The sequence below is a fragment of the Gracilinanus agilis genome, chromosome 2, assembly GCF_016433145.1.
Source record: "Gracilinanus agilis isolate LMUSP501 chromosome 2, AgileGrace, whole genome shotgun sequence".
NCBI classification, from domain to species: domain Eukaryota; kingdom Metazoa; phylum Chordata; class Mammalia; order Didelphimorphia; family Didelphidae; genus Gracilinanus; species Gracilinanus agilis.
In genome coordinates, this window is record NC_058131.1 from 309,887,368 (window position 1) to 309,910,432 (window position 23,065).

A 23,065-nucleotide genomic window follows, 5' to 3' on the forward strand; every position below is an offset into this window, starting at 1 on the left:
CACACACACACACACAGATACACAAATAATATTGCTCAGAAGCCCACTGATGTCAGCACATACAACTCCCCAAACACCTAAAGCAAGTTATCACATCTTGCTGCTTCACCAAGATTTCACAAATTACTTTCATTCAAACCCTACTAATTCTTTTAGTGCTAATTTTAAAGAGATTAAGGTGCTGTTAATGCTAGGTCATACCAATGCAATTCCTAGTTTCCCTATAGAAAGTGACAAAGAGATGACAAGAAGGTATGACTGCTTCAAAAACCCAGAGCTCACAGAAACTTTTTTTAAGAGCTACACAAAACAATGTATATAGCTGGATGAGCCAATAGGAAAAGTGTATTCCAGGCAACATCCTGCTTTGCCATAGACCAGTGACTCCCAAAGTGAGCGCCACAGCCCCCTGGTGGGTGCTGCAGCAATCCAGAGGCATGGTAATGGCCACAGGTGCATTTGGGGGCGGTGAATAACTGTAAGAATGCAGTGATGGTATGTGACAAGGGGTGCTAAGTAATATTTTTTCTGGAAAGGGTGTGGTAGGCCAAAAAAGTTTGGGAACCACTGCTGACATGGGCATTGTGCAGAAATGGCAGGGACCCTGTACCCCTTAACTCAGGCAGGCTGTGAACAGGAAAATTCCCTTCCCCCTTCCTGCCCTTGTGACTCCCAAGGCAAAGACCATTATCCTAGGATTTCCTTTAAGTTGAGATAGACAAAAGAGATACACCTCCGGGCCCTGACAGTCTCAGACAGACCCCACCCCCACCCACCCCTGAGCACCCACTGAATGCCACACTACTGGAAAGAATATAAAAAGCCTCCCATGGCGGTTCCACTCATGCTGTCTTGCTGGCCCTTAATCCTATCTTACTAATAAATCTTTCTTTTTACTTTTAAGCTAAGCTTGGAGTCCTCTCATTCTTGAGAAAGGTTTCCTTCCCGAACCCAGGGGTTCACCATTTGCACCCTCATAACACTGCCATGGACTATCTTTGTGACAAATCATTTTTCTTGAGCTCATTTTTTCCTACATAAAGAGAAAGGATTGGATTAGATGCTCCCTTCAAGTACTGTCTTTATAAACAGCCAAGATTAGTTTTGCTTAAGAACACCAAAAAAAAAAAGAAAAGAAAAGAAAAGAAAGGAAAAGAAAAGAAAAGAAAAGAAAAGAAAAGAAAAGAAAAGAAAAGAAAAGATGCAGAAGAGCAAAGCAAATACATTCTCAGGCACAATCAGTGATGGGATCTGTTGAACTAAGATGACTCAATTAGGCCTTTCTGGTCCATGATCTCTCTACCACTTATGCTCTCACAGTTCCTAATATTTTATTTTTAGTAACTCTGGGTTAAGTCATGGAAGGTTCCCATTCACATAAAACTTAGATGAAGGAGTCACACATAAAACTAATTCAATTTCTCAGATAAGCTAACAATTATGCCCACCAAAAAAGTGGTATGGAACAACCTGCAGGTGGCAAGATGAATGGGAGGATGAAGGGGTTAGTGAGAAAATAAGCAACAGGCCATTAATGCTAGAGAAAAGGATGGAAAGGCAAAGGAAGCTTTACCTAGTTTACATTTCTTCTGGATCTCTATTCCAAAATAACAAATGAATGAACAGTGAACACTGAGTCACTGCTGCTATCTGATGCTATACAATCAACACACCCCACCTTGAAGGTGGCTGGACTAGCAATTTCAAAGTTCCCTAAAGCATTTGGGGACACCCTGAAGAAAGGCATTCTTTTCACTCAATTGTCTGGCTCATTCAACATTAAGCTGTGTCATCAGCCAAGCATAAACACCCATTTGGAGGCTCTTCTCAATGCTCCTTGCAAAGGATAAGGCTTTATACTTCTAATGGATTAACAAAGGACTTCAAGCAAAAGGTTAATACCCTTTTAAATAGATACAGCTATAAACACCATTCTCTTGGAACCATTATAATTGGATCTTACTAAAGAATGCCTATCAACTCATAGCCACAATGATCAGTAAAAAGAATCTAAATAAAAATGAAATATAATATATAAAAATAATTTTTAAAGTAAAAATAACTCTAAAACTCTACTGTATTACTTACCAACAGCTCCTACTTCTATAACAATATCCTATGCAAAAAGCCACACATAAACTAAAGGAGAGAATATTATAGCCAATAATCTAACAAAGTAAGGAACTGTTTTCAAAGAATCTGATTAAATTTAATAAACAAGATAAGAAGAAAAGGTAATAGTGCCAGATACTTTCACATATCTATGATCTTATTAGTGGTAAAGTGATTCCCTAAACCAAAACAGATTATAATCCATCCATACTTTTTCATTCTACATAATCTTTTTCAATGACTTCTCATAAATCTTCCCTAGAGGAGTTACCCAATGTGCTACAAGTCTTTTTCTAGGGTCTTTTAATAATTTAGATACCAGTGTAACAGCTGGGTTGTCCCTTAAGGTATCGTGACCATATGATCTCCTTTTCCATTTAGATGCATATATTCTTAGTGTCTTTTATGCCATTTTTATATGCCCAAGTCATCAACGATAATATGCCTTAACATATACACCATGTTTCTTTCCAATGCTTTTAAAGTCACCTGAAAATTAAGACAACTATGAAATTCTACTTTTAAGTAATTTGAAGTCACAAAATTGCCAGGAAAAATAATGTTTAAAAGGTTGTGTTTTGATGACAAGGCACCACTTGGTACTATTAAAAGTGATGTGGGATTTTACAAATGCAATTTATTCCACTTTTCTCTTCTTATCCAACACTAGGCCCAGCACACAGTTCATCTGCAATATCTAAGATACTGATAAACCAATTCTAATTCCGCAAACCTCCTATACAACTGAATATAAAAATCTTGGCAATATATATTTCCATCTACTTGGCTTTTTCTGTTTAGAATGGGAGCCAATCTTGTTTGAGTGACTATCTCATAAAGGTAACCTTGTAACTATTCAAGAGAATGGCATAAGCAGAATGCCATTAGACTCAAACAGAAGCATCTGGAGAATCTCGTCCTCTATAAAGAATATCCCAGTCATTTAAATTTTGTGAAGGGCAGCTCTATAAAAGAAAATATCTGTGTGACTATATATCCCTTTTAAATGCCTCTTTTATTTCTTAATCCCAATCAAATTTTCCCACATCCACTCTAGTGCTAAACTCCATGACAAGGGTAAGGTGACTTAGTTTTAAAGGGTTTGGTTAAGTCATCTGTGAAATATCTATTTCATTTTCTGCTACAAGTATTTGAACACAAACTGTAGCTATCTTCATAATGGCCCACTTTGCTCTTGCTCATTATAGGCAAAATGGCAAGTCCCATGAAATAAATATTTCCTGTTGCCTTTGATATCAACATTGGGCCACAATGATATCAACCCCAAAAGTTTCTGTGAGCTACTTTATATCTTCCAGTTTCATTTACAGAAAGAATGTTAATAAGGATATGGTTAAAGTCTTCCAGAAGCATATAATTCACTCCCTAATTACTGGACAAGGATCTTCCATTTAATTGGTAGTGCTCTAATATTTGTAGATATTGTAAAAACTGTCAGATTTTTAACATTCTACTTCATATTTTTGTTGTTGTCAATGTAGAATTACTATCTATGCCATGTACTATGCTAGATTATGGAGATAAAAGTTCAAAGAATGAATCAATTCCTACTTCAAGGAGCTTACAATGCAATGGTAGGCACAAGGATATATATATATATATAAATATATACAGCATGAATATAAAGTGAATATATACAAAGTAGTTGTTTGTTTTTTTTTTTTAAGAAAGGTAGTTTGGGAGGGAGGAAACTAACAGTTGGGAGTGCAAAGTGAGCAGAGGGCAGAAAAGTCTTTGAGAAGATGGTGCTTGATCTGCACCATAAAGGGAGAGAGGGGTTCTGAGTCCGAGGAGAGGAGAGAATGTGTGCATTCCAGGCAGGTGGAATAATAGCCAGTGCATAGGCAGGAAGATGGGAGATGAATGGTCCTGAGTGAGGGGCAGAAAGATGGTCAGTTTGGCTGTCTCCAAGAGTGTGGCCAAGGAAACTGAAAAGCAGTAGGCTTTAAAAACTAAGCAGATGAGTTTATATGTTATGCTAGAGATAATAGGAAACCACTGGAGTTTACTGACTAGGGGAATTCACATGATTATCAATTGAAATCCCTGCCTTCAAGGGCCAACTCAGGTACCCCCCCTTCCATGAAGCCATCCTCAGTTAGTGATGTCACCCCCATTAAATTTCTAAAGAGTATGTTCCATAGACTTTTGTTCTTCTGACACTCCTGTGTATCATAATCATTTGCACACACACCTTTCCCTCAGTAAAACTAAACAATTTAGAGCAGGAAATGTGTCACATTGATTTCTGTATCCCCGGTGCTTTGCACACATTAGCTGCTTCATTCTGGTGAATTGATCTTAGGATGAAACTTTAACCAACAAATTACTTCTCTCTGGGTCTCCGTAAATAGAGATAGTTGAACTATATGACCTCAAACATTAATATTCTGTAATTATGGCTTGCTATTCCACAGAGTCTTTACCAAATGCTCATTGTGCAAAGGAATTATATTAAAGGCTTGGGGAATCACAAATTCTCAAAGAGAACAACACTGAATGAAAACACAAAAAATAAATGTAATCCTGAAAATAACCATTTGCCTAACAGAAGAATTCATATAAGATGAATAGTAAAAAGTTTCATTTATATGTGAATGAATGTTTCTGTAAATGAGACTGGTAAATAGTTTTTTAAAGGTTATGCGTACTCTTTAAGCCCTATTCCTATTTCAACATTTCATTTACATAAACATTACCTGCCTACTATGTGCAAGGCACTGTGCCAGTGAAGGAATTCAAGATTAAAAATAACACTGTCTCCTTGTGTACTTGGAGGAAATGCAAAAAATATATGTACAAGGTATAATGAAACAGTGCCTGCAGCCCAGGGCTGTTGCGAGGGTCTAATGAGATAATAATTGTAAAGTATTTTGCACAGTGCCTGACACAGATTAAAGGCTATATAAACGTTAGCTGTTATTATCATGATGAAGTAAGAATGTATATAATACATCTTGCCAATCCAAAGCACTAAGTTAGTTCTCCATACCATACTTCTTAGAGTTTGGAAGAGATAGAAAAGTACTTTAGGAAAAAGAGAAAAAATACTTTCAACTAGAGAAAATAAGAAAGGCTTTATACACTGGATGGGAGCATGAGCATGAGTCTTGAAAATGAAAATAATTTCTATAAGAACTATATTAAGGAAGAAATATATACATTCTAGGCATGGGGGAAAACCTCTCAAGAGGCTTAGAAGACAGAACGATTAAATCCAGAAGACAACTAGAGAAAAATGTAGTATAACAGGAAAGAAGAAGAGAATGAAATAAGGCTTGATGTGTAGTTTGGAAGCAAATTGTGGAAAGCTCTGAATATTAGGTTATGATATTCATATTTTATTTTAGAAGCAATATGGAACCACTGACGCTTTTTTAAAAGGACAGAGACACTTCCAGACTTAAGCTTTAGGAAAATTGTTTTGGCAACTGGGTGAGAGTTATGTCACCACTTATGGTCTTCCTGAGTACATCTTTAAAAGAGCTATTTCTACTTTTTCATATACCACTGAAGTGTTAATGGTCCAAAGTGGGTTGCAGTCACTGATAAGAAAAATAGTTAAAGAAATACTTGGAAATTTTTCCATTTTATGCTTATTTGTTGCCAATTTCATCTTGAGATGATGTAGTTCAGGTCAATCTTGAGCTTCTTCAAATATTTTGGCTTCTAAGATCTACTTTTTGCAGTTTTAGGAGGCAATGCTATTTATTATCTTTCACAATCCTCTTTTGTGGGGTTTTAAAAATGAATTTGCATTCTAAACTGGTTTTACCCAAGGTTGTCATCTTTTTGTCTTTCAAGGAAACTAAGACTAAGCGTTGCTGGCTATGACAGTTTCTTGGCTCTTTTTGTACTCATCACTAAGGAATCATTTTACAAGATATTTAAAGGCGAAGAAGACATCAAAGTAATGGGACAATATTAATATTCCAAAGGTAGTAGAAAGAACATCAATAATTATAAACATATTCATTTACTTTCTCATCCTTAAAAAATGTTTATAAGAATTATCTAAGCACACAGAGTATCTCTGATGAAAACATGAGAAGGGAACAAGTAGGATTTTACATACAATTCCCTATAACAGACAGCTGACTGAAATGTACAATGAATACAAACTTTTATAGTGTTTACTGATTACAAAAAAACATTTGACTTTATAAGTTAAATGGTCTAAAAGATGCTTCTCCAATCTCTCCTATATATTATGATATTCTACATTCATATGAAATTTCTTAATAAAACTATGAAAATAATCCTGTTCAATGTCCCTCTAATTATTAATGTGTAAGGAACAATGAAAACAAGAAAACAGGGAAATGTACTCTTGCCAAGAATGTATTTACCACTGTTGAAAAGGAATCATTTTCTCTACCTGAATGGCCTTGGCCAAGTCATTTAATTTTCTTGAGCCTCAATTTCTTCATCTGCAAAATGAGGAAGTTGAACTCAATGAGTTTCAAGGTCACTTGCATGCAGGTCTAGACTTAAAAGTCTATGATTCCTTGTATATAATAAATAATAAAATTAAAATAGTAGCAGTCCATATCTGCATACTGATCAAAGGTTTTCAAAGTGCTTTTCATACATTACCTTGTTTTACCCTTAAAACAACAATGTTGGGGGCAGCCACAAATTGATAGAGAGCCAGATCAAGAGACAGGAGGACCTGGAATCAAATTTGACCCCAGACACACTTCCTAGCTGTGTGACCCTGGGCAAGTAACTTAAACCCTACTGCCTAACGCTTATCGCTCTTCTGCCTTAGAACTGATACTTAGTATTGATTCTAAGACAGAAGTAAAGAGTTTTAGAAAAATGTGAGATATGTGCTCTTATTTACACTATGTTACATATGGGGAAACCAAGGCTTGAAAGTTAAATGATTTAGCTAGGTTCCTATAGCTAAAGGGATACATCATTTGGAACCATACCTCCCTGACCCCCAGTTCCATACTCTATCCACCATAGCATTCTGCCTCTAGGGGCAAATCCTCCAAAGAGATACCGATATGAAGATGTCACTGTGTTCCCAAAATCAAGACCTCAAAACATTACCAGTCTTTGGTAATCTGCATAATTAATTAAGAGATAAGACTTAACAATTGAAAGGGGGGAAACTAAAAGAATAAAAAACATTTATTGCCTCAACTATGATATGCAGGTGAATGGCCAGTCAATGACTGAGTATATCAGTACCTATCAATGAGGTGAGAACAACAGAAGGACATTGTGTTGAATGCAAAATTGACTTGGAAGAAAATTGCAGGTGGGAAATTACACTATTAACAATCCCAATCTGCCCTTCCCACTCCAACTCCCAGAGTATAGTTTTTTAACACAATTATTCTCCTAGCAATGCTATATGTTTACAAATCTTGAAACACATAAAAATCTGAGGAAATCAGAACTGAGGTTAACTCTTAGATCAATGGAGACAGACACATGATGGGCTTATTATTCTGAAATATAGGTTAAATGGACAGCAATTTTCCAATGAAGGCTTATGCACAATTAGTGGCATAAAATAAATCATCAAGGAAATATTATTATTAAAAATTAAAGTGGTCAGTGACAAGAGAGAGGGATAATAGATAGATGGCCTAGGGCAGTGTTGGTGAATCTTTTAGAGATCAAGTGTCTAAACTGCACTCTCATGCCCATGTGAGCCCTCTGCCTTACCTCAGACAGGGGAGGAAAGAAACACTCCCACTGAGCTGCTGGGCAGAGGAGTGGGGTGATGTGAGAAATGTCCTCAGGTGCCCCTGGAGAGGGGGAGGGGAACAGCCCCCTCCAGCACATATGCCAAAGGTTCACCAACACAGGCCTAGGGACTTCAAGGAAAACGCAAAATGTAAAAAGCCCTAAAAGAAGGCCTTCAGAATTACACAAGATGAGAAGGCATGGATGGGTTATCACTTGTACCAATGAACAGAATATGCTCATTAATGAGATCACAAATATATGAAATACATATGAAAGAGAAGTTGGAAAGAAGACTATCATTTGAAGGCCATTATAATAATCCAAGAAAGGTAGCAAAAGACTGAACCACAGAGGTAACACTATGAATGAAGAGAAGGGGTAGAATTTCACATCTTAGCAAAAAAAAAAAAAAAAAAAAAAAAAAAAAAAGTAAAAAACTGATTATATGGGGTTGAGGGACAAGGAGTCATTGTGGTATAATGGAAAGAGTGCTGGATTTGGGTTCAAATCCTACCCTGTCCTTTATTATCTGTATGAATTTGGGCACTCTACTCTCTGGACCTCAGCTTCCTCACCTATACAATGAAATGGTTGAACTAGCAAACCTCTAAGGGTCCTACAAACTCCAACTATAATCCTATGAATCAAAGATAAGTCCACATGATAAGGTGATAAGCCTGCATAATTGGGAGAATGGTGTTATCATCAACAGAAATAGTGATGCTTGAAGGAGTGGTAGGTTTAGGGTAGGAAGTTGCACTCTGAATAAATTCAATTTTAAAGGATAACAATATGTCCAGGAGGGCATGTTTATCAGGCAGGTTGGAGATTCAAAACTGGAGTTCACAGGAGAAAGCTTAAGAACCAAACTAAGATTCTGGAGATATTTTGTATATGTCTGGGAATCATCTCCATGCAGATGATAAGTAAATCCATTGGAACAGAGGAGATACCAAGAAAGAAAATATAATGAGAAGAAAAAAAGGCCCAACAAAAGGTCTTAAGAGGCACTTAGAACTGGGGAGCAGCAAGAAGATTATTAATGAAAGAAACTAAGAGCAATTAGACATGTAGGAGGACCAAAAAGGAGAAGTGTCATAAAAACAAAACAAAAAAAGAGAATATCTAGGAGAAGGGAAGTGACCAAAAAGATCAAATGTTGCAGTAGGTCAATGGATATAGCTGGAAGAAACATTGAAAGACAATGATTCCATCTCTTTAATTTTGCAGATTAGGAAACTTAATTTCCACATTAAGAGGTTAAATTATCCGACCAAGATCACATATAATAAAAGCCACAGGTGAAATCTGAAATGAGGTTCTCTGAGTCCATAAAGACTCTTAAGGAATTCTAGGAACTTACCATTTCTAGATCTCCATCAGCAACAGCTCTTAAAAGTTTTTCTACCTTAAAAAAAAAAAAAAAAAAAAAAAAGGAAGGGGGTAGAATCAGACAAGATACTTCAAATGGCTTTGGTAATGTTGAAACTAAAAGATTCTGAATACCCAGTGACCTTTATTAACCTTGAACTTCATTATATATAAGCTCTTATTTTTCTGAAAGTTTTTAAGTAGGCTCTGATAACCTAATCATCTGGTGAAATATAAATGCTTGCTGAAAGGTTCAGGATCAACTCTCAATTACTGATGGTAAGGAAGGTTAGCAATAGCATTTATAATCCAAAAGACATTTACAATAGGCTTTGGAATGTACAAGATGATATCTTTTGGAAGCAGACCTGCATTCTTAATCATATTAGTTTAAATTAATACTCCAGACTTTAGAAAAGTGAAAGATGGCTCTGAATCATCAACCAATCGACAAGCACTTAATAAGGATCTATTATGTGACAAGTTATGTGTTATATTAGGGAAGCTAAAAGAAATATTTATTTAAATGTTCACTGAAGATTATCTACATTGTAAATAACAGAGTAAACTATAAACAAATGCTTTTGCCAGATAGCAGATATCAGCTCAGGACTTACATTATTCAAGATACCACAGAAATAGGTACACTTTGTGAGGCCATCTTCCATTTTATATATTACGTCTCCTAGGCAAGAAAGCCCCTCTTTGCAAGGCCTGTCCTAAACAGTCAAATGCCAACCCCTCTAGAAATCTCACCTCTTTATAATTATTTTTTACTTCTTCTTGTTTTAAGTCTGCACAAACTGAAGACAAGCTTGAGATCGAGGAGGCTTGACTGATGGAGTCCATTGAACATTGAGGAGAACAAACAGGGGACTAGAATAAGGAAAAGACAACAGGATTTATTTAGTGCCCTCATCACTAAACACTAGAAAAGTGATGTTTCTGCTGAAGTTAAGATTAAACTAGCACTGGCAATATAATTACCTCAGAAGATCTTTTTCCCCTTTCAAAGGGAAGGTGACTGGCTTCCATGACAGATACAATCTAGTTTAAAAAAAAATAACGAGATGTAGAAAATACTGAAGGACAGGAGAAACAACAAAAAAGCCATCCAAAATAGTAACAGAATTCTTTAACTCCAATTAAATCGTACACTGTAGTTATAAAATGTGACCTCTTCCAAATGAACTATTGTCTACAAGCTAAGATCCAAAATTGGGGGGGAGGGTGGGGTAAGAGAAGACTAAAAGCCTATAAAGTAGACAAGCATGACTTAGAAAATTACAGGAAAAAAATCTCAATTTCCAGAAATGAAAATGGAAAAAGCCACAGAGAAGTTTTCTGGATCACTCCATCTTGGTCTTCCCCAAAATATTAAACATATGAAGAGAATACAATAGTAAAATACAATAACTAGAAAGACCAGAAGATATGAATTTAGTTTTCCAAAAGTTTATCAGAATGTCATTCAAGAAACAAAGTTAATATATATTAGTGAAAACGCTCATTGGCATAAAAGAATCACATTTAAAATGAAGCCAAACAGCTAGAAGTAAAAAATAGGTTACATTCAAACAACTTGTATATAGAAACTTAAGTGAAATCTGTTTGTGCTAAATATCTAACTCCTGATGTAACCAGTTTAGGTCAGATAACAGAAATGACAGGATAACTAAAAAGCCTCTATAACAATTAAGTTAAAAGGGAATTCAACCTCTAAGAAGTTGTTACACATTCCTTGTCGAGCTTTTTCAGAGTTCTGTTTTTCCTTGTTCCCTGTTTTCATCTATACCTTGACTACTGAACTTGTTCTCAAGAGGGCAAAAAGGATTTACCTGATTATTAAAAACCTTTTTGCCCCACTGAGAAAGGTGTTTTGGAAATATAAATAAATGAAATAAATTAATAATTAACACCCTAATACAATAAGCAGTTATAAGTCAAATTTTGTCCTCATATATATCAGCATTTGTCAAAGAGCACAAAAGATACATCTACAGGGAAAAAACTGAAAGACTCAAAATGTAGAAATTAAAAATTCTACCTTAGAGTTTAATGCACATTTCAATGGTGTTTCTTTCATTCGGTTCTGAAGCTCAGTGCTGGCTCCATTTTGCAACAATACTTCTATGATGCCCTGATAGCCCCAGCGGGCAGCTATGTGAAGAGGAGTGTCTCCTTTTTCATTACCAATATCTAGTCTGCAAGAATGTACATCATAGTAGACTAAAGCCTTCACACACTGAAAAGAAAATGGGAAATTATAACTGCATGCATATTAAGCTTAATTTCTACTCTCTCTGTACTTCCCCATCTTTCAGTAATGCCAACAAAATTAATTCTATAAAGTAAACATATGAAAGGGCAATAAATACAAGGTTAAATTTGAAGGATTAGGATAAGATTAAGATTTTTTTAATGTACATAATATGGAGGGAGAAGTATTGTATTATTTGCATCACATGTATTCTAGAACAAAAGTAGCAACTTAAAAAAGGAAAGAGTCAACATCTTAAACACTAGAAAATGACTAGGCCCATCACAAATTAAAATGATATGTAAAAATCTAAGTCCTTTAAGCCACTGAGGGTCAAGACTGACTTGATATCCTAGGTCCCTGTGCTTGAGGACAAAGCAGTTCATCCCATGGAGCCTTGAAATAAAACAAAGCCTCCTAGGTGAAATCTGTATTTCTAAGTTGTATTTAACCATTGGGACTGCAAAAAAAACAAGGATAAGATAAGAAAGATCGTGATTTATCAGTGAACAGACTAGGTATACAAAACATAGAGAAGTAAAAATCAAAGTAACCTACTGTTTGATAAAGATCCCAGCTATTGGAACAAAAATTCATACTGGACAAAAACTACTGGGAAAACTGGAAAGCAGTCTGGCAGAAGTTATATACCATACATATAACACTATATACCAAGATAACTTCAAAATAGGTACATGATTTAAATGTATAGGGAACTGTGCAAATTTACAAAAAATAAGAACTATTCCCAATTGATAAATGGTCAAAGGATATCAGCAGGTATGATGAAAAAAATCAAAGTAATCAATAATTATATAAAAAATGCTCTCATTCATTAATAATTAGGGAAATGTACATTAAAACAGTTATAAGGTATCACCTCACACACATCATATTGGCAAATATGGTAGAAAAGGAAAATGGCAAATCCTGTAGGGAAGTGGAAAAATACATACACTAAAACTGAAAAGAAAAAGAAAAAAAATATAAAAGGTAAAAAAAGGATGAAAAACATATATTGATCAAGATGTGACATGCAAACTGAATGCCTGAGTAGCAATAACAGTGGATTCACTGAGTTAATCCATATGTATATGTGTCTTATATTGGTACAATCAAGATAGTGATGCTGGGCCTGAAGAATAATAGGAAGAGAAAAAAATAAAGTTGGATTTCATTTAGGAAATGACAACATTAAATTAAAGAGTACTGTAATTTAGGCTATCAGAAGATACAAATTTTATATAAGTCATTGTCTTTGCTCTCATGGAATTTATAACCTTTTAGAAGGACAAGATATAAATTGTGACATAAACTATTACATAAAAAAATTAGTCAACAAAACAAAATGTTTTGAGAAGTTTGAGAGGAAAGTCATTTCTGAAAAGAAGGGTAAGATAAGGCTTCAAGGAGGAGACAGCATCTGAGCTGTATTTCAAAGGAAAGGAAAGGAAGAATATGCCAAGTATAGGAAATACCACAAGCATGTAAGTGGGAGAATCTTGCAATGCTTTAGAATAGCAGGAGTACAGGGCACACAGAGAGGAGGAACAGGAGATAAGACCTGAAAGGCAAGATGGTATCAGAATGTGGAAGGCCTTGAATGCCAAACTAAAAGTCTGAATTCAAGACTGAATCTATATACAAGGAAGATTATTCTGTCTTTGACATAAAGGATGAACTAGCAACATGGACAGAGTAAAGATGTGAAGACTTTTTTTTTTTAAACCCTTACCTTCTGTCTTGGAGTCAATACTGTGTATTGACTCCAAGGCAGAAGAGTGATAAGGGTAGGCAATTGGGGTCAAGTGACTTGCCCAGGGTCACACAGCTGAGTGAAGACTTTTTTAAGAGGCTAATACAATAATACAGGCAAATGATAATGACATATAAACAAAACCAACAATAAAGTTTTTCTACTTTAAAAAAATCAGAGTTAACTATAATACTATCAAAATATGTAATGAATTAGAAAATAATTACTCACATCTTCATGACCATAGGTACAGGCTAAATGCAGGGCTGTGTTGCCATTGTTGTCTTGAACATCTGTACTTGCCTTGTAGTGCAATAATAGAAGCTTAAAAAGGAAAAAGTGAACAATAAGCACTTGAAAATTAATGGAAAAGCGCAAAAGCCATACTGTGGTAATTCTATAGTTATTGTCATAAACCAAAATAGTACATACAAATCTAAATTCTTTAAATTATTAAGGGTCAAGGATGCTCTTGGTTTTATGAATTTCATGTTATTACAAATCTAAGACAAGCTATTTATGCCACTGATCTCAAAATGATATAGATGCCATTGAAACAGCTCTACCTTTTACTTGTCCTCTTTAATGTAAAAAAGGTGACAGAACAGGAAAGGAAGTAAAAAAGTCATTCATGAATGAAATGAACCACTAGCAAAATAACAAAATTAAATATGGAATTCTATTTGTCTTTGTTTATTTTCTTTCTGGGTTTAAATCACATCCCGTCATTACTGAAACAATGGGTTACTTACTGTAACACTCTGATAGCCCTTCTGACAAGCCAAATGAAGAGGTGTTGACCCATGGTAATCAGTTGCATTCACTACAGCCCCTTTGGAAACCAGCAGATCAATGAATGATGCTTGCCCTAGAGAGAAAACAAAACAAGTCCTTCAGAATAGTAGATAAAAAGACTATATTCCTGAGAGATAAAGAGAGTTAAGGGGAGGCAAAGATTTTCCAGACTGAAATATGAAATCCTAACTTTATCGTCCAATTGGTTCAGTTTATATTAGTCATTGCTTTGATATTTAAAAAAGTCAAAGTTTCTACATTATTCAAAATGTCAAAATCATAATCCCTCTTTCAAAGTTCTTTGAATTAATAATATAAGAAAGTATGTAATCTTTAGCAAGTAGCAGTCCAGAGCAATAAAACACACAAGAGTACTTGTTTTGTTTGTTCTGTCTATAAGAATAGCTGGGTACATCTGACTCTCAACTTACAGAAAAAAATGCAGAATGGGGTGGGGGGGATGCTGCTTGCACAACACCAATGATGACAATGGAACATGGGCTTTCCAGGAAAGTTTTCAATCCGTCCTTCAGGCAGGAGAGAGATCATTACAACAAGCCATCAAGGCTGAAGCAATTGAGAAGGAAGCTGACAAAGCATTTGGCATTTTTAAAAGGGGATTTGGCTGCTTTCAGAGGAAGAGTACTGGGCTGGAAAATAGTCCCCTGATCAATGAATTCGCTTAACCTTTATGGACTATATCAGTTATCAAGAAGAAGGCATAAAGCTACCTACCACAAACAGCAGCTACATGCAATGGCGTGTAACCCCTGTCATCTCTGGAAAATGGAGTGACAACTGAAGGATCATTCAGTCTCCTACATACCAGAAGCAAAGAAAAGAAAAACAGTCAAATAAATGATATATCAGATAAAATTTTTCTGAATCAATCTGCTATTTCCTAGTCCAAGTAGATTTTATTCAGTGATATCACTTTATCTGTAAAGCCTATAATCACAGAATCATACAGACTCTGTAAAAGTGAAATTTGGGAATGCCATCTAAAAGTGTATATATTTCTATGGACATGGGAAATGTATCAAAACTACATTTCCCGTGATCCAACATGGTCCAACTGGTTTCCGTTTCCGGGTTTTTGGGCGTGGGGAGGCCTACGTCTTGACCCAGGGAAGAGCTTAAAATCTCCTGGGTTAGGAGGGAGTGGTCTCTTTGCCAGTAGGCTCTTTGGCGAGCAGACTCGAGACAGTAATGGAGGCAGCAGTTTTGAATGCTTAAAAGCGCGTGGTCTAATTATCTATCAGCATGGCTTTAATTAAAATACTAATATATATATTTATACGAGCCTTTATCATTTTTCATATTTATAATTTAGCGAACCAGAAGGTCGAAATTCGAACTCTCAATCTTCCAGATAGCCTAACGAGAGCCATGCCTGTTTTTTGGCTGTCTTGCTCAGCTTTTTTGAGCACTTTTTTTAAAAAGGAAAGTGGCTTTCCTTGCCATGCTTTTGCTAAAAGCAAGAGCATGTTTTTGCCTCCAGTGGGACTCAGCCAGCCAGTCCAGCCCAAGCCACCTTGGGAGGGAGGTCAGGCCAGCCGATTCGGGCTTTTGGCTTTACACTAAAATGCCGGAGCCCAGCCAGTGTGTCTCTGCCGCTGCTCTCCTGACTCCTGACTTGATCTCCATTCCTGCCTCGCCGAAAGCCTACAAGCCTACACCATCGTCCCAGTGCCTGTGATCTCCGATCCTGACTGCTGGAGTCCAGAACCCCGAGCCCCAACAGCGAACCCAGTCCTGACTTGCCGAGATCTCGACCTCCAGAGACTGCTTCAGTTCCTGCCGCTAATGATTTGGGTATATTCCCCTTTCTCTGTACTTTCTTATAGGAGACATTCTAGCCTTCCACGTGTTTCTCTAAAGACCTAATTTAGGCAACCCCAACCCACACAGACTCTACACGTGGGTAGTTTTCCTGAGCTTTTCTCCACTAACCCCGAGCCCATGTGGACGATAGCGTCTGGACCTAGGACCTAGAGTTTACCCTTAATGGGGCCGAATGGCCTATTCAGACTTGCTTGTGATTAAAAACTGAACTTAGGGGAAGAATATTCACCCTATACCTGCTCAGAACTTTGAACTTTTAGAAAAAAAAAAAAAACCTTTAAACTCAGCAGAACTCAATCTTTTAAACCGTGGAACTGAATGAGCCTTATTTCTTTTTTTTTAAAGAGACTATCTTACTGTATTTTGCTAATTAGTTTTGTAAATTAATCTTGCTTATTTCGTTGATTTTCCTGTTGCACTGAATCATTTTACGCTAATGAAGTTACTGCTTATGATGTTATTATATTTCCTAATTTACTTAAAGCTTACTGTATCAAAAACAATGTGGTTATATGTACCACCTATGAACATCTTATAGAGCACATGTCTTTAAAAATTTATTCTGTCTTGGTAATTGTAAAGAACCTTGAAAAGTTCCATGCTTTGAATATTACCTTGTAAATTTACAAGAGATTTTTTTTAACTTTTACTTTAAATCCTTAAGAATTGTTGTCTAAAAGGATAAGCTTTTATATATTTTATTATAAGAGGCATTATTGCCTGGAATGGGTAGACGCATTCCTACCCAGGATTTTTTTTTTAAATACAGAGAGTCAAGGAGCTCCTGTATATTCTTTGCTATGGAAGCAATAACAACATTTGCCAAGGGTTAAAAGTTGTAACAAGTATATGATTTTAAACATCACTGTTTATTGTTTTAAAATGTGCTATTGGAAATAATGGTACTCTATCTGAATGTGCATTGTGAATCTGCTATTTTGTAAAACCCACTTTCTCTCACAGAAAGTCTCATTTTTAGGTAACATAACCCTTCTAATTCTAAGCTATATATATATTTTTGACTTTTTAAAACATTTTTCTAATGAGAAATTGATTTTCCCCTTTTCTCATCTTGTACTGGAAGTACATATATAATCATTATTTATCCTTTTTCTGATTCTACAGCAAATACCTGAGCCTATAGGACTGTGATTTAAATGCCTCTCTGATTCCAGAAGGGAATATGAAAGCTGTTAATAGTGCTAAAGAAAGCACATGGTCAGAGACTTGACTGACTAAAATCTGCAAAATTACAGCAGTTCTATGCTAATACTTTAGGGCTTAGAAATTGGGGTTTGAGTCCTGGAGTCCCAGTCTTTTCTAAAACTTTAGAGGACGTGGGTCCCCTCGACTTAAGATTCCTAGAAAGCACCTAAGATTGGTTATTTATTTGGCTCACTTCCCTAAAAAGCTGATAAGTCAGATCAGAGAGAGACATTTTCCTTAAGTCCTGGCCCTGAATGGGTAATTGCACACTGCTGAATTCACTTTAATTAGACCTTCATTCAAAGGTCTAAGTTTATTTTCCCTAGATTTTTGCACATTTTACATTTCACAAGTTAATTTTTCTTCTTTTTTCTGAATTTTATTCTTTGTATTTTGCCATCCTTAGCTGACCTGAGGTACCCTTTTTTAGAAAAAAGGTGTGTTTAAGATTTACCTCACAGGGATATCTGTTAAGTTTTAAAAAAAATCCGATAATGTAAAAATATATGTATATTTAACTCTTTTAGGAGTAATTTCACGGGGAATTGAATTGTATAATCTTAGAAGAAAATGTATGTTTTGTAATCTATAATGTAAAGTTTAAATTCTTTGGAGAATAATTTCAGGATAAGGATCTTGCCATCTCCCCAAAATCCAGACGACAAACTTGTTTTGGTGAAGACACCATGAAGATGTCTGAAAAGCCTTCACTGTACCATGAAGACCAAACTTTAAACTTTGGGGTGCAGTTGATTGAACTATGGGGAGTTGAAATTGAGTTGTATGTATTGTTTTAATTGTACACTGTTATGCCAGTGGGGGATAGCCCCAAATTGGTTTTTGTCAATGCGGCTAATTTTAACCATTTGTTCATCTATTTCTTTTATCCCCAAATTCCTGAAAAATTTAGAAGTTGTTTATTTTTACAGGTCCAGCGAAGAAAAAAGGACTAACCTTTTTTTTTGCCGGACCTCACGGGGAATTGTAAAAGTGAAATTTGGGAATGCCATCTAAAAGTGTATATATTTCTATGGACATGGGAAATGTATCAAAACTACATTTCCCGTGATCCAACATGGTCCAACTGGTTTCCGTTTCCGAGTTTTTGGGCGTGGGGAGGCCTACATCTTGACCCAGGGAAGAGCTTAAAATCTCCTGGGTTAGGAGGGAGTGGTCTCTTTGCCAGTAGGCTCTCTTGGCGAGCAGACTCGAGACAGTAATGGAGGCAGCAGTTTTGAATGCTTAAAAGCACGTGGTCTAATTATCTGTCAGCATGGCTTTAATTAAAATACTAATATATATATTTATACGAGCCTTTATCATTTTTCATATTTATAACTCGAGGCTGAATCAGCAACTAATCTAACCCACCTGAAAAAGAATCCCTGCTACAGAGCCCTACAGGTGGTCATCACACACATTCTGTGCTTAAAGGTCTCTAATAACAAGAGATCTGCTCCTTCCCAAGGCAAATTTTCCAGTTAGAAGCAGTTCTCATAGTGAGGAATTACTTTCCTATGTTAAGATCAAACCTTCCTCTTTGTAATTCCAATGACTCCCCTTAGTTCTATTTTATGAGATCAAAAAGAACAAGTCTGATCCTCCTTCTATATGTTGTTATTCAGTCATTTCAGTCATGTCTGACTCTTCTTGACCCCATTTGTGGTTTTCATGGCAAAGATACTGGAGTGGTTTGCCATTTCCTCCTCCAGCTCATTTTACAGATGAGGAAACAGAGATAAACAGGGTTAAGGGACTTGGCCAGTCACAAAGCTAGGAAATGTCTGAGACCAGATTTGAACTCAGGTGTCCTAAGTCCAGGCCCAACACTCCATCCACCATAGCAACAAGCTTCCCTTCTACATGAGAGAACTTCAAACTCTTCAAGAGAGAAGAAATATTCTTCTCTTCTCCAAGTGAAACATCCTCATTTCCTTAAACTGATTTTCCAACTGCATGAAGATCCTTTACCAACCTGGTTGCCAGTTTATCAATATCCTTCTTAAAATGTGGCACCTAGAACTGAACTTAGCACTCCAGGTGGAGTCTGACCAAGACAAGACTCTTACCTCCTTATTCCAAGAAGTTAATTACACTTGTCTTAATTCAGGTCATGGCCATATTAGCTCTCTTGGCACTAACACACTGCTGAGTCACATTAAACTTACAGTGATCTTTTTCAGGCTAAATGCTATCTAGCCATACCTCCCCCATCTTTGTCTAATTTGTCTAAAATAATGTCTAAATATTAGACATTATTTTAATCTTTACTGAATTTCACTTTCATTTCATTTGGTCCAATGTTTTAGCCCATCAAGATTTTTTTTTGAATCCTAACATTGTTGTTCTAATGTGACTGCTTTCCTTCCCAGCTTTTTCCTCACCTTCAAGTTTTAGAAGTATGATATCTATGTCTTTATCTGACTCACTGATAAAGATATTAAGAGTATAGCTCACAAATCCCTAGGACACTCCAAGTTGATAATAACACATTAAGAACTACACTTTTGAGTTTGACCGTTGAGTCAATTCCAAATCCACCAAACCTCACCACAAACTAGCCCATATGAATTGTATGAGAGGCTTTATCAAAAGCTTCCCTAAAAGCCAGGCTAACTATAACTATAATATTCTCTGATCTATTAGTTTAGGAACCTAATCAAAAAAGGAAATGAGGTTAATCTAGTATGACTTGTTCTTGATGAAACAATGTTGGCTCTTTGCTTTTTTTTTATTTAAAGTTTAAAATATGAGCATTATGAACCAATACTAACAACTAAACTTGCTCATAGCTATTTAAATGTAAATTAATTTATTTCATTAGATAAACATATTTTTTCAATTTCTCCCTCTGTCTCATTAGGATTCTGCATCCATTCATGCTTTTTCACTTTCATTCTGAATCTTTAATAATCATGTGTTCTTTTCTAGATATTTACTAATCAGTTCTTCAATAATATATTCTAGAATTTTTCCAGGAATCAATGTCAAGCTTACTGACCTATAGTTTACAGATTTCTCTTCCATTTTTAAAAATCAGGGCAATATCTGCCTTTCTCCAATCCTATGGCCCCTTTCCTGTTCTCCATGATTTTTCAAAGATCACTGGTAGTGACTCAGAAATTACTTCTGCAAGTTCTTCCAGCACCTAAGATATAGTTCATCTGAGTCAGGTGACTTTAACTTGTGCATCTATACACTCTCCTAATATCTGTTTAATTATCTTGGACATTGCCTCCCTATTAGCCATTTTTGTTTTGTCCTTTCCATTCCAAAGACCATTTTCTCCTTGGCAGAAAAATACAGACAAAATAAATCTTGAGCAGCTCCTGCATTCTTTCTGATGTCAGCTATTTATTGCCCAATTCAAGCAACAGTCCTGCCCCTTCTTGGACTTTTTCCCCTGAAACAACTTTAAAAATAAAAAAAACATTTTATTGTCTTCAGCCTTCCTCACCAACTGAAGTCATTCTGAGATTTAATTTTCCTTACAGTACTCTTGCAGAACTATACCACATCCCATATTAATCCTCTATTGTACATCATTTCCATCCTATGAATATATTTTTTTCATCTAAACTAGACAGACTATGAATATACTCTCAGATCCAATGGATGGACTGATTGGTTTTACTCAACCACTTTCTTTCTCTTTTAATAATTCTTGTTAAAAAGTATGGCACACAGAGACAGCTAGGTAGTACACAAGATAGCGTGCCAGGTTTGAGAGTTGGGAAGACCTGGTTCAAATCTGACCTCAGACACTTCCTAGCTGTGAACCCTGGACAACTCACTAAAATCCAACTACCTAGCTAGCCCTTGATGCTCTTCTGGCTTAGAATTATAATTAATATTAAGACACAAGGTGTTGGGGGGGTATATTTTAAAAAAGGATGGCATTCCACAAAGGACATGAGACAGGCAGTTCTTAGAGGAAAAAATCCAAACTATTAAAAATTATATGAAAAAAAATCTTCTAAAATAATAATTAAATAAACACAAATTAAAACAACAATGAAGTTCTACTTCATACCCAACAGATTAGCAAAATTTCATCAAAAGAAGGAAACTGACAAATTCTGGAGGGTTATGAATAAAAAGGCAAGTTAGTGCACTGTTGGTGGAACTGCAAACTGGCCTAGCCAGTCTGCAAAGCAATTTGGAACTATGCCCCAAAAAACTATTAAATTATGCACACCCATGACACAATGAAGCCTCTATTAGGTCTATAACATCAGAGATTTTTTTTTAAAAGAGGAACCCATATGTATGACAATATTTATAGCAGCTCTGTGGTGGCAAAGAACTGGTAACTGAGAGAGCAAGGGGAAATGGCTGAACAAGTTATTGTGCATAATTTTGATGGAAAACTAGTGTAAGACATGATGAAAGGGACAGTTTCAGAGATACCTGAGAAGACTTGTATGAACTGATGCTGAGTGAGATGAACTGAACCAGGAGAACAATTTATTAAGCATCCATGATGAAAATGCTATCTACTTCCTAATAGAGGAATGGATTCAGAATGAATGACATTCCAACCATACCACTGCTGGGTTTATACCCCAAAGAGATAATACAGAAAAATATTTGTACAAAAATATTTATGGCCATGCTCTTTGTGGTAGCAAAAAATTGGAAAATGAGGGGATACCCTTCAATTGGGGAATGGCTGAACAAGTTGTGGTATCTGTTGGTAATGGAATATTATTGTCCTAAAAGGAATAATGAACTGGAGGAATTCCATGTGAACTGGAATGACCACCAAAAATTGATGCAGAGTGAAAGGAGCAGAACCAGGAGAACATTAAACACAGAGATGGATATACTATAGAAATCCTGCTCTATAACCAGAGACTTATCTGAGTGGCCTAGGGTAGTCATCGGATGTAAAGAACAAAACAAATTGGAAGCATGGCTTGTTAGCTCATAATGCTCCGAGGTATAATGGAGTCACCAGTTTATTATAAAGGAAATTAAAGATCCTCTTCCCCCAATAGCCAAAGAAAGTTTCCCACAGTTTCAGAGAGCAGTATTTTTACTATAGTCAAAACAAAAGCCTTAGAAGCCTCCAGGTGTAGATAAAAAAACCTATGTTAAACTATCAACTATATGTGTTATCTTTAAGTGGAGCCTGGGTCATCTTGTTAAGCTGGAAAGCCCCTGAAGTTCTCAGCTTTGATGGTATTAAAAAATTTTTTGAGCCTCATTATTTTACTTTAATTCTGGACAAAATGCCCTGCCAAGGGTTCGACCTTGGCTGTACTAGGCAGCTGCATTCTTGGTCAAAGGGGAACATTGTTAGCCCCACTCCTGCTGGATTACTGAGAGCCCAAAGCTTTTTCAATAAGACTATAATGCATTTTAAAGAAAGATAAGAATTATGAAAGGAATCAAAAGAGGAATCTCAGATTTTTATCTTAGATAGCCCACTCGTCTTGACCATGATAGGGAGAAAAATTCAATACATGGCTCTTTCAGTCTGTATTGATCTTTTGAGGGGGTCCAGATAAAAATATATACTTGAGATTCTAATTTCTCTTAATAGCTCCCGACATATCCTCCTCCTCTTCAAAATAACATGATTTATCATACCAGAAAACTTTGAATAATGAAAGAAGTTATAAATTGGTTATGATCATCAGTTATAGTTGGATCTGATATGAATTAGAGATCAAACTGTTTGTTTATGGCTCTCTACAGAGATGGATATACTATGGCACAATCAAACGTAATGTTCTTCTCTACTAGCAGCAATGCAATGATTCAGGACAATTCTGAGGGACTTATGAGAAAGAACGCTATCCACATTCAGAGAGAGAACTGTGAGAGTAGAAACCCAGAAGAAAAACATATGATTGATTACATGATTCGATGGGGATATGATTGGGGAGGTAGACTCTAAATGATCACTCTACTGCAAATATTAATAATATGGAAATAGGCCTCAATCAATGATACATGTAAAACCCAGTGGAAATGCTCATTGG

General features: G+C 36.0%; 1 protein-coding gene across 1 annotated transcript in view; it reads right to left on the minus strand.

The window, feature by feature from the left end:
- Nucleotides 1-23,065, minus strand: part of ANKRD27 (ankyrin repeat domain 27) — a 74,883-nt gene that overhangs the window by 14,612 nt on the left and 37,206 nt on the right. The window contains exons 14-20 of the mRNA XM_044664181.1: nucleotides 14,760-14,842; nucleotides 13,982-14,097; nucleotides 13,461-13,553; nucleotides 11,261-11,458; nucleotides 10,201-10,260; nucleotides 9,970-10,089; nucleotides 9,206-9,250 (exon numbers count right to left, since the gene is read on the minus strand). Coding sequence (XP_044520116.1) covers nucleotides 9,206-9,250; nucleotides 9,970-10,089; nucleotides 10,201-10,260; nucleotides 11,261-11,458; nucleotides 13,461-13,553; nucleotides 13,982-14,097; nucleotides 14,760-14,842 — 715 coding nt within the window. The remainder of the gene's footprint in view (nucleotides 1-9,205; nucleotides 9,251-9,969; nucleotides 10,090-10,200; nucleotides 10,261-11,260; nucleotides 11,459-13,460; nucleotides 13,554-13,981; nucleotides 14,098-14,759; nucleotides 14,843-23,065) is intronic.